This window comes from Haemorhous mexicanus, chromosome 8, assembly GCF_027477595.1.
Source record: "Haemorhous mexicanus isolate bHaeMex1 chromosome 8, bHaeMex1.pri, whole genome shotgun sequence".
Taxonomy (NCBI): Eukaryota; Metazoa; Chordata; class Aves; order Passeriformes; family Fringillidae; genus Haemorhous; species Haemorhous mexicanus.
In genome coordinates, this window is record NC_082348.1 from 11,575,533 (window position 1) to 11,592,338 (window position 16,806).

Consider the following 16,806-nt stretch of genomic DNA (forward strand, 5'->3'; position numbering starts at 1 on the left):
TAGCATATTCAAGGCCACTGGAAGGCTCTTGCATTTGTGTAGTTCAATGATTTTCAACCATTATTTTTATTTCCAGTAGAGATGGGAATCCCCCAAAAATCCCATCTATAGCCAGCTGGCCTGTGGAGTGCAATCACTTTCCACTGGAGAGGAAATTACATGAGGAGCAACCTGGGCCCTTGCAGAGTCTCTGGGTCACAGGCTGAACCTGCTGCAGCATGACTCCCTCATCCAGGAGGAGCAATGGGATTGCACTGCAGCTGCTGGCACCTAAATCCCCACAGATGAGGGGCTGCAGAGGAAAACTCCTCGGTCACATTCATCCATGCCCAGCTGTACTGGGCTGGACCTGGCAGAGATGCACCATCAGGCTGGATCCAGCAGACAAGGGATGGCCTACAGCAAAGGACAGCCCGCAGGTGAAACAGAGCCTCAGACCATCCCAGGGGTGACAGCAGGAGAAGAAGTTACCTTTACTAAAAGCACATTTCTTTTCACTCCAAAGTCATAGTTTGATTGTTCCCAACTCCTGCTGCTGATCTGGGATAACACCAGGTGTGCCACCCACAGCCTCTCCCAAGAGACATCCCCCCATATCATCGTGTTCCTCACTGTGTGATTCCTAGATCTGGGCAGTTAGCAAACTGCTCAAGGAGGCCATCCCTCCCCTCTTGTAAATATTATCACAAGCTGGCCTTTTTTCTGGAATTCCCCATGGATTCCCAGTCACGCTGTACGCTGGCACCAATGGTTTGGACAGTTCTTCAACGCTGCTTATGTTTGGATGGCTGGATGAAAAGCTTTTAAGTTTACTCACTGCTAAGGTTAGACCAGGCCAAACAAGAAACCTGCAGGAAGAGGAACTTCAGAATAATGTATTTTATGCTTTTGAAGAAAAAAAGCACAAGAAGCAGGTATAATGATAAAATCAACATGCTAGCCACTTCAAATAATTGGAAACTATTGAAAAGCAGCTATGATGATTAGATATAAATCTGACTGTTTGACACTACTAAGTAGATTATGTCACATTGGGTTTATTCTATTTTTTTATCATAAAAATAATGGTCCTGTCTCGCCATTAATAATCTCCATCACTGCTACTGCTCACACCAGGTGTTATGAGCTGGACATTGCTGGATGCGCTCAGCTTCCCCTTCAGTGTTACCACCTCTGCTTCTGTCAAGAGACACTTCCCAATAAATGTTTATAAATTGTGACCAGGTTTCTTAACCTTGTTTTGATAAATGAAAACAAATGTTTGGCAAGATTCATCTGATTCATCTTCAGTGTTTATAGTAATGGGATCACACTGGCACAATCCAGGAAATTCAGGATGCTCTGCACCCTATACTAAACAAATATTTATAATAACTCAAGTAAGGAAGGCAGAGCTACAGTGAAACTACTACAACCTAAGCCTATTTCACACTAGTATTTCTAATTTTTACATCTTTAGTCTATCTACAATAATCTGTCTTGAAGCCCACAAATTTCTTCTACAATGGGCAACATGTATCTATAGCACAAGGCCCATGATTGAACTATTCTGTGGTAACACAGTTGTTTAGCTGATGCCTTATAAACAGATGGGTCAGGAGTGGTTATTCCATTCCTTGCTCAGGGGCAGCTAAGAGCAAATCCGTGTTGAATTTCTGTGTCAGAGGAACCCCTGTCCTGAGATGAACCAGCAAAACTGTTTTATGGACAGAGTAAAATTGCATTTACATGAACACAAGCAGAGGTCGGGTAGTAACTTTGTGTCATCCTGGTTCTAGAGAGAGGAATGAAGATGGTTTGTGCATTAGACTTTTTAATCTCATTTAATTGATTGCCAATTCATCTGAGGCAGTTAATGATTTGGAGAAGTTGATGGGATGTTTGTCTCAGGACATAATTATTTCTGTCATTCCTTCCTCAAGCTGAAACTAAATGTTAGTTAATTGGCACTGATTGATTAAAGTAGAACAATAGAAAAAATTTCCTCAGAAACTCTGCGCTTGTCTTTGCTATGAAATACGGGAGTGCTTCTAGCCCGAGACAAAATCCTACTGAAGACAGCAGTTTCTGCTCGGTACAGTGAGCTTTAATTTTATCTCTGGCATCTGTTGTCTCTTTAGTCCAGCTGCTTTGGAACAGTCAGACCTAGAGGAGGCAAGAAATGGGTCATTTTTGCCATGCTGTAGCCAGCAGTACTGAATATTGTGCATCTGAACTGCTACTGACCTCCCCCACCTACATCATGGGAAAAGCTGAAGTAATGGTCCCCAGGAGGGCTGTGCAGTGAGGTTAGTTATTGCACTGTGAAAACAAACTCACAAGCCCTCTTTTACAAGTGCAGGTGCTTTTGTCACTGGGAGTTTTGTGCTTTGGTCACTGGGATTCTCTTATTTGAGGGTATTCATTCAAATAGTCTGTTTGTGCCCTCAGATGCTATCCCATTCCTTTCTGAGAAGTCTTCATCCACAGCACAGGAGTACCTCAGTGGGCAGATGATTTGTGTATTAGAGACGTGAAATTGGTGATTTCAAGTAAAAAAATTTGGAAACTACAGTATCTAAAACATTGCCCTGAGCTGTGTGGGAAGCTGCTGAAATTGTCACATTTCTATTGGTCCCACTCAGGTTATTGTAAAGTTATATCAATGTGCCCACTCTTCTGTGGAAAATAAAGTCTCTAGGATATATATTAAGATATCAGGAAAAGGTTCTTCCCCTAGAGGGTGACTGGACACTGGAACAGGCTTCCAGGGGAAATGGTCACAACACTGAGCCTGCCAGAGCTCAAGAAGTGTCTGGACAATGTCCTCAGGCACATGATGTGAGTCTTGGGATGTCCTCTGCAGGAACAGGAGCTGCACTCAATGATCCTTGTGCATCCCTCCCAACTCAGGATATTCTGTGTTTCTGTGATTCTTCTTCCATGTGCACATTTTTGGCATTCCTGTAACTCCACTACTTTTTGTCAAACGATTCTTAAGTTTACCCCTGTATGCATAAGAAGAAAATGAAATCACAGACTTCAGTACTCTATGTCCCACTTTGAAAGAGATGGCTTCTCCCGGGTCCTACTGTATGGCTGCTAAGGAGAGCTAGACTGGGCCTCATCACCCTGGGATTTATTCGCACATCCACCACTGTCTTAAGTTTCCCCTTAATTTTCCTGCAGTATGTATGAGGTGACTCGGTCATTACCTAATGGTGATGGGATATTTGCAGGTGTAAGGTGCACCCACACTCTGTGCCATCATATGAAGTTAATACAAATGTATTACCTCATTAATACAAATGTGTTAACTTGCCCCACAGGACTTGCAGAGACAAGAGAGGACACCTTGTATAAGCAGGAAATCTGGAATATCCTGGGGGAGAAAGGAATATTGAGGAAATAAATGCATTTGTAACTAGCAGTAGAGGTCAGTCTCCACTCACCTCACCTTACCTTACCTTACCTTGCAGGGAACCTGGGAGGCTTCATTATTTGACTTGGGAATTCCTCTGCAAACACAATAAAAAAGAGTCTTAGAATTTGTTTGTAAAAATTAAGGGAATAACATGTTATTAGAATAATTGTACAAATTACTGTCATTGCAAAATTGCTTTTATGTACAAATATTCCAGTTGGGAATAATTACAGTCAGACTACATGTTGCTAATGAAATAAAACCACACTCCCTTCTCCAGTCTATCTTCTTACTTATGAATTTGTTGTGTGAATCATCTAACTAGAGCAATTCTATAAGAAAAACCTCATTTGATGGAAGCTTTACTTTGAAGCAAAGAACAAATATTATTATAATAATAATGATAATATTGCCAATGTATTCTTGTATTTTGAGTTTTTAAACATAGTGTTTGTGAAGGACTATGTGATTCTGCTGAGGTACTAAGCATTCTCTGAGGGACTATTGAAAGGTGTTTTGAGTACATGAAGCATCTTGAATTGTTTTCCTCTCAAGGAAGTTAAAATGTCTCTAAAGTGTTTCAGGGGAAATGAAAGACTGTAACGTATTTCATACTTAGTGCTGTCCTACAACAGATAAATGCCCTGGAGTGCAGCATTTGAGTTCTTTCTACGTGCTCACTGTGTCTAGTAATTATCCTAAAATTATTTCATGTCTGAAGAGTTTACATTGGAGAGGATGTGGCTACTTGACACTGTTACTTTGCCAACTCCAGATTATAATAAAGCCTTTCCTCTAGAGTTAAAAATAACCACTTTTCAGCTGGCTTTTGCATAGAAGTCTCACTGGGGCAGGACAGCACACGCAGTAGAGCAGCATGCAGACCTTTTACCATGAGCCTCTTCAGGAAGTAGGAAAGTGTGGACATCCCACATGTGCTAGGGCATTACACATTTGGTAAAGACCTGGACATCGCCTTGAGCAGGAAGGGGATTATGGAGCATGTAGACTAAAACCTGGGTCAGGACCACGATACCTCTTGCAGGATATCATAGACTTGTTGAAATGTTGGGGGAAGTGGCCTCTGAATGTCTCTAATCTAAACTTCACCTCCAAAAAGGCTGGAGCCTACATCAGTCTGCATCAACCATGGTTCTGCTGCTGTCGTCTTGAGCACCTCCAAGGATGGAGATGCCACAGCCTGTCTGATAGCCTGTTCCAGTCCTCTGGTGAAAAAGTTTTTGTTAATGCTCAGTCTAATCTCCAAGTGACAGCTTGTGGACGTTGCCTTGATCACTGCTGCTAATGAGAAGTGCTTGACTTTGTTACAATTTTTAATGCCTTTGCATAGTGGGCTGCTATTAGGACCTGTCTTGACCTCATCATCCTCAGACCCAGCAACCTAATGCCTTCAAGCTCTCCTCACAGGAGAGGTGGTCTGTGTCCCACTGAGTGTTTCAGCAGTTCACCTGCTGGATCTGTCCAAACTCTCCACCTTGAACAGGTGCAGTTCCACCAAGGAGAAGGGGCGACAGCTTTCCTTGATCTCATGCATTATGAGGAATGGTTTGCCTTATCTGTGGCAAGGGGGAACTGTTGTTTTGTACTTAATCTTTCAAGACAACACTTGGGTCCTCCTCTGCAGTCCCAGCCTGAACTGATGCATGGGGTTATTCCAGTGTGGTGCAGTGCTTTGCATGGCTCTGCAAAACTCAGTGAGGTTTCTCATGGCCTCAAGTTTCCCAAGGTCCTGCTGATCAAAGCATGGGTGCTCAGTATGCCAGCCACCCCACCCAGTTTGGTGGTGCCTGCAAATCTCCAGAGGGAGTCTTCTGCCTCTTGTTCAAGGCTCTCAGGACTCCCTTTCCATGAGTAGAGAGGACACAGCCTTGGTCTGTGGGATTTATGGACTAGACATCTTCTGGCACCTCTTCTGCTTTCCCACACCCACCCTTGGCAAAGCTGGCTGAAGCAGTCAGTTCCTGCTGCAGCCTGGCTCCTGGCCTCTCCTTTCCCTGCTCTCCTCTCCCTGCAAGTGCTGACACCAGTGCTTGGGGCAGGGTGGCAGACCAGGCTGGAGGGCGGATGTGGGATACACTCAGCCATCACAGATATTTTTGGCCCAGCTACAATTTTTCAGCTATGAAGCAAAGCTTCCTCTGGCAGCAGAGCTGTGAGCAGAGCTGGGCTGTTGTCAGCTCTGAGTGACAATGCTTCACCTCCTGGCACTGCTCCCCTCAAAGCTCCAGGCAGTGACAGTCCCCCCTCTCTGCCACCCTGGTGTATGAGGTGTGATGTATTCATGCCGCTCAAGCCAGGACAGGAGCGCAGCACAGACGGTCCCTCAGGTAGAGGGACCATAACCATAACTAACCCCCAGCCATGTTCTGGGCACAGCTGTTTGCAGAGTCAGTGTCTGCTGCTGGCCAAAAAGTACATGATTATTTTTTTTTCTGCTGTTGTTGTTTTTTTTTTTTTAAGTCATGTGCTGCTTTCCTACTTGTGCTGCTGGCTCCAGAGGTCTCTCTTGCAGCAATGTAAACACTGCTACTGTGTGTCCCCACGACTGCAGCTTGTAGCTCACAATGAGACAGCCAATGCCAATAGATGTATAATGAGCATTTAAAAAGCACTTATTTTGTCATCCAATCATCCATCTTCCTCATTGTGTAAATATTTTTTTGTTTCCACAACAAAATGACTTTAAAAGAAATGTTCACCGGGAAGAAAGAAAATTTTGATTCTGGTGATAAAATCAGGACAGTCAAAATGATTAATATGACATTGGGGAGAGCTCGCAAATGAGGCTTAATTTCTGTGGCAAAAAGACCTCGTGGATACATCAGTGCTATGTTGTGCCTGGAAATTTAGTGGCAGCTGGAAATTTGATGGTGACCTCTGATAAGTAAGAAAATGGTGAGGGTTTTAATGAATGACTTGAATAAGAAAATAAGCCAGTCTGTGTGGTATTCTTCCTGATATTTGTTTTGCTATTAAGTTCAGTTAATGTGGTTCTCATTGTGTCAGGATGATTGTGTTGACAGCACATCACAATATATGAGCATGGGGCAGTTTGACTGTCAGGGAAGGGGACACATTGCTCCACACTCACGAGGTAGAGCAGGGAGGTGACTTTAATAAGATGGCTTTTGGAAGCCTTTGGCAGAAGACGTCAGAGATTGTCATGACAGAAAGAGTCCTGGTGAGCTTCTTTGCTCTCCTCTCTCAAACTTGCCACAGGACCTAAATGAATTACTTTCTGTTAAACTTATTTTTTCGTGTGTGTATGTGAAAAAAAATTAGTCTGTAATTATATCTAGAAAATAGGGATGGCGGGAGGTGGTTTTAACCACAAAGTTTGGGAAAGTTACATTCAGGGTGGATTACATTCCCTGCAGTCTGTTCTTAGCCTCACTTTGTTAACTTGCAGTGTTTATTCTGTGGCTCTTGTATCTTTGTTGTGAGGTTTAGGAGCATATTTTATGAAATATTGATTTTCCATGTGAGTATTTATAGACTATGTTTGAGTCACCTGTTAATCTTCCTCTTGTAAAACCAAAATAAGCTCTGTGTTTCTGTCAGTATAATGCACACTTTCAAGACCTTGCTCGTTCTCAGTTTTTCCAGTTCAGTGTCCTCCTTCTACATTCCTTCTACAACTACATTCATATTCCTGGGGGTGGCAGAGCTTCTGCTCAGCAGAGAGCAATGGGAACCCATCTAGGCTGGTTTCCATCCGAAAACTGGACCAGCATGGAATAGGTGAGGAGACCTTGAGGGTCAGTACCTGTGAAAGCCTGTACTTGCCAATGGAAGCAGTCCCAAATGCTGTCAAAGGCAAAGCAATGCTTTTTCTAATTTAATGCAATAAGGGCTCTGTAAAAGCTGTTCCTTTCTTCATTCATAATATTGATGTTGATTAAAACCTCAGGTTTGCAGTCCTTTCTGTTTTCTGGTGCCTTCAGTATTTTCCAGGGAAAGTTGAGCAAATTTAGCCAAACAAAGCCCAGTCACATTTCTTGGTTCTCTTGGAGAGCCTCCTTCAGTATAACTACCCCAAGGATCCCCAAGCCAAAGGCTGGAAGCCTGTGAGCTAAAATACACAGAAAGGCAACACAAAGCCACATGCTGACTGTTTTTCATAAGAGCATATTCAGTGCTTGGGTGACTATCTCAGTAAGTCTCTGCAGCTCATTTCAGATCCCTGCAGTTCATCCAGATTCCATGATCTGTGCATCAGGAGGGAGGTAGAGTAATCCCTGAATAACTGGCTGGTTTTGGGAGCTCTTGGGTACCCTATAATGCTCACCCTTGATCCTTTAAGTTTATCTGGGGCTTTGTGAACACAAAATTGCTAAACTGATATAGAACATCCTGTTAGACTTTCCAGAAGCAACTCAGATGTTTGTGATGGAAGTCATAAAGGTATAGAGATGTTCTGTTTCTTTTCAGTTTCAGAAGCAAGTGAAGTGTTTCAGTCTTTTTATAGATCTGTAGCCATCTTTACAGTGTTACAATGCTCAAGTCCATTTAGACCCTTGGCTAATGGGAACATTGTTCTTCCAGAGCAGAAAGGGAACTGAATCTGTGACTGTATCTCAGTCACTTCACTATAAATTCTGCTAGCTTGGTTCCAGGTGCTGAAAAGCTGATCAAAACCTCTAAACTCTCCTGTGAAGTAGATGAAAGATATTTCCCACTCAGTGCTTAGCTAAAGGGATTGCAACGAACAGTGAAGCAGCAGAATGAACTTTTGGATTGAACTCATTGGCACACTACTTGGGTTTCCAGGTACAAACATCCTCAGCAAAAGACACTTGTTTTTTTAAATACCTTTTTTCTACACAAAAAGTATCCCAAGGTCCCTTCATAGCCTTATCTCAAGCAGAAAAATCCATCAAACAAAATATTCAATCAACCCCTGTTAATCATATGATCAAAGTATTTTACCATGGCAAACTGAGCAAGCATCTAAAATGAGAGATGAAAAGCAATCAGCACAACAAAGAAATTACTTTAATCTGGGAGAAAGTAGGAGAGTAAAGGGAAGTTTGGGTGACAAAGCCGTGGTGGAGAAGACTTCTTCACTGAGGGGTTGTGTTAAGATAAGAGGAAGAGCAGATGCTGGGCACCCCAGAGAGAGGAGCAGAGGATGATTTGGCCTGTGTGATGTGGTGGGTTCTGAAAGCCAGGAGAAGGTATTTTATATTGTGGTACAAACTTCCACAGTGGGGGAAGAGAAGCAGTTTGACCAGAAAATGGCTGAGATTTCTTTCAGGAGAGGTAGACAAGGAACAAAGAAGTCTTTTCCTTCATCAGATTTGGCTTAGAAAGGAATGGGAAGGACAGGAACATTTAGAAGACAGAACTGCTGCCAGAGTCTCTGTAAAATTAATCAGTAGATTTTACCTTATTTTCTACATTCATCAACAGGTTAGAGAGGAAATGAGCAGAATGATTTTAAAGTAATTTTCATTCCAACATATGTACTTTCTGGAGGATAGTAAAGAAAATATATCACACCAGACTTGATGGGATCCTTTGTTTCATACAGTGTGGCAATTTACTTTTACATTGGACTTCATATCTCCCCAGTAGGTGCAGCAAATTACTTAACCTGTGGAAAGATATTTACTATTTAGAGAAGTCCTTGGACAGCTCTGCAAACTTTGCCTTGTTTCTCTGTCCAAGAACTATATATAGTCTTTGCTTAATCAAGGTCTCAGATGTCGTGTGAGCAGAGCTAAATATTTTCAAGAGTATAAAAAAAGATAACTCCAGCCATTTTGCTTTGCCAGAGCCAGTGTTTGTCTGTGTAGTGACCGAGGATACTGTAAAGGCGCATTGATTTGTGCAATTTCTTACTCTGAAATTAACAAGCAGATATAAGCAATGCATCCTAAAAACTTTTAGACTCATAACATCTCTGTGAAGCTGCTTAGTTACCTTTCAGGCTACCTTGTTCTTTATCTCAAGATACGAAACCCCAATGATCATTATATTGCATCTGACTCTATTGGGCTTGACCTAACTATGATCTATAAATGCTATGACAATAGCAATATTCTATAATCATGGCAGGAGAATAGAAAATTCATCTGTCTGAAAAAACTCATCTGACAGTGAAATATGACAGCCAGTGCTGACAAGTACCCTGAGTAAAGTGCCTTTTTCTCAGCTGAAATTTGACCAGGAGCCTCAGGGATAGGAAGCCCTCTCCAGAAAAACTGACTGAAAGATTTAGTTTAGTGACTCAGAGTAACTAAGGATCTGTTCTTATTTCTGCTGGTGGATAGACAGTATGAAATGACTAAACAGAGAGTCTCTCTACCCGTTTGTTCCCTCCTGTCCAAACTATCAGACCAGAGGAGGACTGGTAGGACATGAAGGTGCCCTGAGAGCAGGGGCTTAGGAAAATGACAGCTGTGGGTAGCTTTGTGGGTGAGGATCGGGATCTGCAATTTAAAAAGAAACAGATTTCTCCGTACTGCGTGGGGGAGTTGAGACAGAAAGGACAGGAAGGTTTCCAATGGGCGAGGGGTGAGTTCAGTCTCTGACACTGTTCTCTTCTTCATCCACCTCCTCTGGCAAACTTTGCCTCTTGCCCTCTCAGTTGGAAAACACCCCCTGACACAACGCTCGCATTAACCTGAGGCACAGGGAGAGTAAGAGACAGCACGGAGCTAAAACCATCAGCTGTCGTTCATTTAAAGAAGACAGGGACCTCCGAGGAACCTGAGCAGAGCTTTCACACTGGTGTAGGACGGAGCGGCTTGGTTCAAATCACAGCCCAGAGGCCAGGCGGCAGCCCCAGCAGGGCCGGGATCGCCCGGGGCCGCCCGTGGTTGCGACGCCCGGCCCTCCCTGCCCCCCGCGCCCCTCACACCGCGCCCCGCGCCCCTCACACCGCGCCCCGCGCCAGGCCCGTCCCTCGGGGCCAGCGCTCCGCCCCGGGGCTGCGCGGCCCGTGCCCGCCGGGGGCCGGGGCTGGCGCTGGGGCGGGCCGGGGGAGGGCTCGCCCGGCTGCGGCGCCCCGGCCCGGCCAACCCGCGCCCGCCGGGGCTGAGCCATAAAAGCGCCGGGAGGCGGCGGGGCCGTGGCTCCAGTTGGCGGCAGCCGTGCCGGGCACCGGTGGGGCGGGCAGGGCAGCGCAGGGACCGCCGCCGGCCGCCCCCAAGATGCTGTTTTGGCACACGCAGCCGGAGCATTACAACCAGCACTCGACCGGCAGCTACCTGCGGTGAGTCCCGGGCGGCGGCAGCCCTGGCACGGGGTGCGTGTTCGGTCGGGTGTCCCCGTCCCGCGGCCGCCCGCCCGCCGCCTTCCCTCCCGGTGCCCCGACGCGCCGCTCCCTCTGCCTGGGAGACCGTTTTCCTTTTTTGTTTTCTCTTTTTCCTTTTTTGTTTTTTAGCGCCTGGTTAGGCAGCTCTCTGCAGCGTTGCTTTCTTGCTTGTGCCGAGTTCCCTCTTCTCCGGGCTGGGGTAGCGCAGCTCCGAGGGAGAAGGTGCGGCAGCGGCGGAGCGCTGTCAGAGGTCTGAGGAAAACGCCTGTTGGCTAATTGAGAAGGCACTCAGTTTTCTGGGGATGGGATTTCTTTCTCTGTGTTTTAGGACGATGTGTGAAAAGCGCAGAATTTCACTTTCTGAACTTGCCTAAACCAGCTTTTTCCTGCCTCGGCACAGTTGCGTTCAATTAAATGTGCCTAATTTAAGTACAAGGGCTGCTAAACAATAGTCTGTGACCATGTGTAGCACAAACCCGTGTTTCCTCCCTCCAAACGATGTCAAAGCAGGCAACTTTGGGAGTTCCCATTTTGCTGGGTGCTTGTGAATTATTTGCTTTCTGAAGATGTAAAGCTCAGCCGTCAGCGATTTCTGGAGTGGGATTTTGCTGAATTGTGGCAGTGGAGAACCTGTCTGTGGCCCAAGAACCCTGACTTTCGAATGTACCCCCAAATAACCACTCTTGAGAGAACATTGAGTTTGTCTGGGGAAGCACTTCGAATGCAGATAATGCTTCCCTTTCAAGGAGACACGCTATCTTGACTATTCCTGCTGCCTATCAGTGTACTTGCAAAGGAATTTTATTTTGGACTACATAATAATTTCCCATTATCCAATTATACAAAATTGGGAGATTCGTGCCTTCTGGCAGCTTTTCCGTTTCTTCGTACAAGATTCTTCATCTCCTCCCTCTGTCAATAACTCAGTTTCACAACACGTATGTGGCTAAAGTCTTGTTCTCTTTTGCTTTGCTCTTGCAAATCTGATTAGTTTAGGACAGTGAAAATGGTACTAGCAGAGGAGCATCAGCGTATTCTCCATTAGAGACTGTTTACGGTGGTCAGGCTGCTGCATTAACTCCATGGATTTGTTGCAGGAGTGCTAGAAGATCATCAGGTCTGGGTCAGGTTTTACTCCACAATTTAAATTCAGTTTAATGGGCCAGAAAACATATTAGCTTATTTTTGCTGTCTTGATAGCTGGAGGATAAAGGATATCTGTTCTGTCAGGAAGGCTGTTGGTATGGAGGTGACCTGTTGGTGTTTTAGGAGCAAACTTGAGCTTTAGTGAGTACCTGTCTCTGTTAAATGGTGGGTTTCATCTGGGATTAAAATCCCTATAGCCCCTTTTGGCAGCAATGCCCTCAGGTGTTTCAGGGCAGGTTGGTTGAACAAAACTCTTGTTTTTCTCTGTAGAGATGGCTAATTCTGGCCAATTCAGTTTCCATGAGAATGTGACAAGACATGCATTTCTAACAGGGGCATTTTTCTGCTGAGCAATGCCTTTCTGAAGGCTTTCCATACCACCTTGTAGTGACTGCAAGAAAGTGAAAAAGTATAATATTTGAAGTTGCTGTAAGAAAAGTTTGTATAAGTTATATTTTGCAGAGGTCAAGAGCTTTCTCTGTATTTGAGACATTTGAGGCAAGTTCTGTTGTACTTCAGTGGTATTTGTAGCTGGAGCAAGATAATGCTACAGAAAAATTCTTATAAATTTTCATTCATTTTTTTATGAAAATGCAGTACATGTTTTATCCTCTGTTCTGTCAGCTGACTGAACTCTCAATTAACTTTCTCTCCTTCCAGGTATGCAAACTAATTGTTATTTAAGTCCAGAACTGTAAATCTTTAGCATAAGGGTGAAAATTGTGAGAGTTTTAAGGAGTTCAACGTTTCTTTTTTTTTAAAGGATAGGAACTGTTGTAAAAGCCTGATTTTCCCTAAACTTGATTTGCAGCTCTTGAGTGAAGAGTTGAATAAGTGTTGTGATGGCTTATATACTTATAAACTTAAAAATTCTTTTGACTTCATTCTAAGTTCCAAATACTTATAATAAGGTGAATGCTTAAGAAGGTCTTGACCCAAAGCAGTTATACCACATGCTGTTAGTTTAAATGCTCTAGGAATAAAAATGTGATTAGCTTGTGTGACTTTGCTAGAGCTTAAATATGGTGAAGCTTTCCAGAACCCAAGTCATGGATTCCTCCATGCATGCAGAATTCAGTGATCAGACAGCTGTGCTGGCAGGTGTAGGGGTGCAAAGAACCTGATGTGAAATATGGTATTCAAATTTCGACTTCCCCTTGCCTAAATTTCTCAGCTGTTTCAGGTGAGTGTATGTACAAATTCATCACCCCTAACTGTTAAACCCAGGCCAGATTTTTTGCACTGTTTCTGCCAGACTGCAGAAGTTTTCTGGCGCTGGAGTTTTTGACCTGTTCTCATCTGTAAAGCCACAGGCATTCAGAGAGCATTGTGCAGAGCGGGTTAGGAGCAAATGTTGGCATCCTTAGGAGCAAATGTTGGCATCCGGGCTGAGTGAGATGACTCCAGAGCAGTATCAGATCCTGCATGTGTGTGGAGCAATGCTATCTATTTCAGAAATCTACTGCAGGCATTTCTGTCACTTCATTGCTGTAGTAAATCATCACTAAGGAAAAAAAAACCCCTCTGTGGCAGCAGTTAGGCAAGAGCTGTGATTATGTCAGTAATGCCAGGAAGCAAATGGGGATGGATGCCTTCGAGTGGCTGATAATACTGGGGGTGTGGGGCTGGAAGAGAGAATGGAAACAGAGATGGGTGTTTGTTCTGTCTGCATCTGAAATGGCACAGTTTGCTCTCTGGCATTGTTTTCTATTAAACAGGAGTACCTGTGTTTGAACCAGGCACTTGAGCAGTTTACTCCAAACTGCTGCACTGTTTCACTGATGACCTGGGTAGCCTTCAAGGTTGTGAGTGCTATAAGTGGATCATTAACTGAACAGGCAAAGAAAAAATTCCTCATGCCCTTTCAGGTTGTGTGCCTGTACATGCTGGATGGTTTTTCTTAAAACATTTTGTGTATGGGGTTGTCAAAAGGAGCAGAACTACTGCCTGTGTAAAGAGAATCCCGAGTCTTCACACTTCTGGAAGAAATAGAGGAGAAGAAGAATCACATGTTCTGAATTGTCGCTGTGTTCAGTATAATCCTCCTAATTTGGAAGGGTATTAATGTTCTAAGTAGGTGGACACAGTGATCAGCAGTGTTAGTGGCACAGGAAGGCTAATGTGGTTCTTCAGTATCAGACAGGCTGAGATAAGGATGCTTATTCCTGACATCTCATTTTGTGCTAATCAACTCATCATTTGTTGAGCTCTCAGCCTTGCTAATTCCAGTTCTGCTTGGGGATTAGTGTGCGTTGGGATCAGCCTGGGACTAAGTCAGCAGGCAGGTCACTATCAGCATTTTGTAAAGAAGTGGGAGCTGGGGCTGTGTGCAGGTCCTAGTGAAGCTGCTCCCACACACTTGTGTGTGCATTTACAAAGGCAGCCCATTGCTGACTTCAGAGCTGTATGATTCCTTGGGACCAGGTTTACTAGAATGCAGGGAGATGAGTAAATTGATCCAGCTGTTCATGCCATCATTTACCTGAATATCTCCTTTGTACACCAGAGCTTTGTCTGCTTCCCACCCATGGCTGCTACTTGAAGACATTTTACTGATCTGACTTTTGGCTGTCAAAGTGCTGTTTCTTGTTTTTTTTAATTTTTTTTTTTTTCTGAAAGGCTTTCATATGAGAGCCTGAGAACTCTTAATCAAATACATCCACAAGGATGAAGGATCTATTTTTGGTTATTTTTTTTTCTCATCCAGAAGACTGCTTGACTGAAAAGTGTATCTGATTTATTTCTTAAAAACTTGCGTTAGTTCTCAGACATACTCTGTTTTGCCAGTGCTATGTTCTTCTATGTGCTGTGCTGATATCTTAGATGCAGAAGTTGCCTGGTTACATTGAACAGGGCAAACTCTTCCTCTTTTAGCCATTTTAACCTGGTGTTTCTCCAGAGACCACCCCCATTATCTTAGATCATGAGAACTAGGTGCAGAATGAGGCTGCAATAGTCCATAAACTCCTTTTGACTGTGTATAACTTGTACGTTGCAGAGATGTCCTTGCGCTGCCGATCTTCAAGCAGGAAGAGCCGCAGCTGTCTCCTGAGAACGATGCCAAACTGCCACCCTTTCAGTATGTCCTCTGCACAGCCACCTCCCCCGCCGTGAAACTGCACGAAGAGACTCTGACCTACCTCAACCAAGGTAGGGTCTGCAGTACACTGAAGGAGATGGATATTTCCTGGGAACAGTTCATGAGATTTGATCCCATGCTTTGCCTTACCGGGAGGGCAGCGGGATGGGAAAAGAGGGGTAGAAGTGGGGATGGGGGTGGAGGAAAGGAGAAATATTTATTTTTCCATATTTAGATACCAGATTATCAACTATTTTAAAATGATGAAATACCACTGATTTAACTGTTGACTTAAGGCAGTGTTATGGCATACGCAGTTCCCTGTGGCAAAGTACTGGCTTGATCTCAGACAACTTAATCTGCAGCCTCCTGCCTTCATCTCACAAGGCCAGACTGATGAAGTAGATTGGACTGGGGAGGGCTCTCCACTGCAAGTCCCCTGGCATTGCTGGAGGGCATAGCCAGGGAATGATTTAGCAGGTATCCAAGGGCTGCTCTGAGGTCTGGGCAGAGTGACATCTCTCCAACAGGCTGGCTGGTGGCTCTGCTCAGTGCTGAACTTGACAAGTTGCCAGGGTTCAGTGCAGCAAGACCCTCTATAGCTGACCTCACAGACTAGTTCATACTCCTGGATAAACACTTTGTTTCTCTGTGTTCTTTTCTTTTCCCCCCTTTGGCTGCATTTGTGCAGACACATCTGTGGTTGGTGTTTGGCTGTCATTTTGCAGCACCTCCTGTGTGTGGGTCTTGAGGGGATCAGACCTCTCCATGCACAGATTATGCTAAAACACATTTTTGCTCAGTTTCTGCCAAGCTATAAAAAAGGGCCTAACAACAAGTTGAAGGCTGTCTGCCCTCTCACTGAGATGCTCTCTTGCCTCAGGATACTGTGCCTCATCTCTAAGCTTCATGCACTGAGTAGGGTGCTCACTGGAGTGCCTCCCTGGATAGATTTCTCTTAACACTGGTAGAAATTGGAGCCCTGACCTCCCTTGTAGTCTGACCTCAGGTGCAGCTGGCTGCTGGATCTGTGTTGACAACTGGTAGACCCATAGAACCCCCACAGAAAGATCAGGCTCTACCCAAGGAACGAGGTATTTCCTGTCATGTAAGCTGGCACTGTTCTGTCTCTCAGGATCAAAAGATGCTTGGGATATGTGACTCTGTCATCTCAGTTTATTAATCTAAACGCAGCAGATCCCAGGAGGTTATAATGGGGCATATAAATTGTGAGATTGAGATCAGTCTTCCTCTGAAACACAATTCTTTCCTGTATTGGAATAAAAGATTTTTTAAAATGAAGAACTGTTGACAGCCAAATATTTTAGCATACTTGAAGCAGTGCCTACTTTTTTACCTTGGCAGGGAAAAAGTTAGACAACTCTTAATGCAATACCATGAGTATTTTAAAAACTGTGCGACTGGAGCAATCCATGTTTTCCTTTGCAAAGACTATTACTGCCTTTAGTGTAGACCATGTTGTGTTAGGCATTGTCCTCCTTACTATTGCAAGGAGTAGTCTACTGCTACATCTTGACAGTGCTTCCTGCTTTGTTTCATTTCTTGGATATCATCTATCTTTCATCCCTCAAGGTGGGATGTGTCTTTGCAGAATACAGAAGAGCATAGATCTGGGCAGGCCTGGAGGAGCAAAGCAGGGATGAGGCTGGCAGGAGCTGTGCAGAGGGGCCGAGCTGGGAAGCTGGACTGTCTAGTTTCTGTTAGTGGGCTATTGGTGAGAACATTGCCATGGATTAAAAAGAGATGAGGATTTAAAGGCTGTGTCAGAAAATGAATCCCCTTAGTAGAGTTATATTCTGTGAGCTGAGGGAGGTCCGTGAAGGGGACCTTGAGGAAGCTGAAGTTTCTGGAACCAGTGCTTGTGGCATAGGAGAA

The 16,806-nt window shown here is 44.4% G+C and overlaps 1 protein-coding gene across 1 annotated transcript in view; it reads left to right on the plus strand.

Moving 5' to 3' along the window:
- The first annotated feature begins 10,486 nt into the window (after positions 1-10,486).
- Positions 10,487-16,806, plus strand: part of TFCP2L1 (transcription factor CP2 like 1) — a 35,548-nt gene continuing 29,228 nt past the window's right edge. The window contains exons 1-2 of the mRNA XM_059852749.1: positions 10,487-10,643; positions 14,830-14,981. Coding sequence (XP_059708732.1) covers positions 10,582-10,643; positions 14,830-14,981 — 214 coding nt within the window. The 5' untranslated portion in view covers positions 10,487-10,581. The remainder of the gene's footprint in view (positions 10,644-14,829; positions 14,982-16,806) is intronic.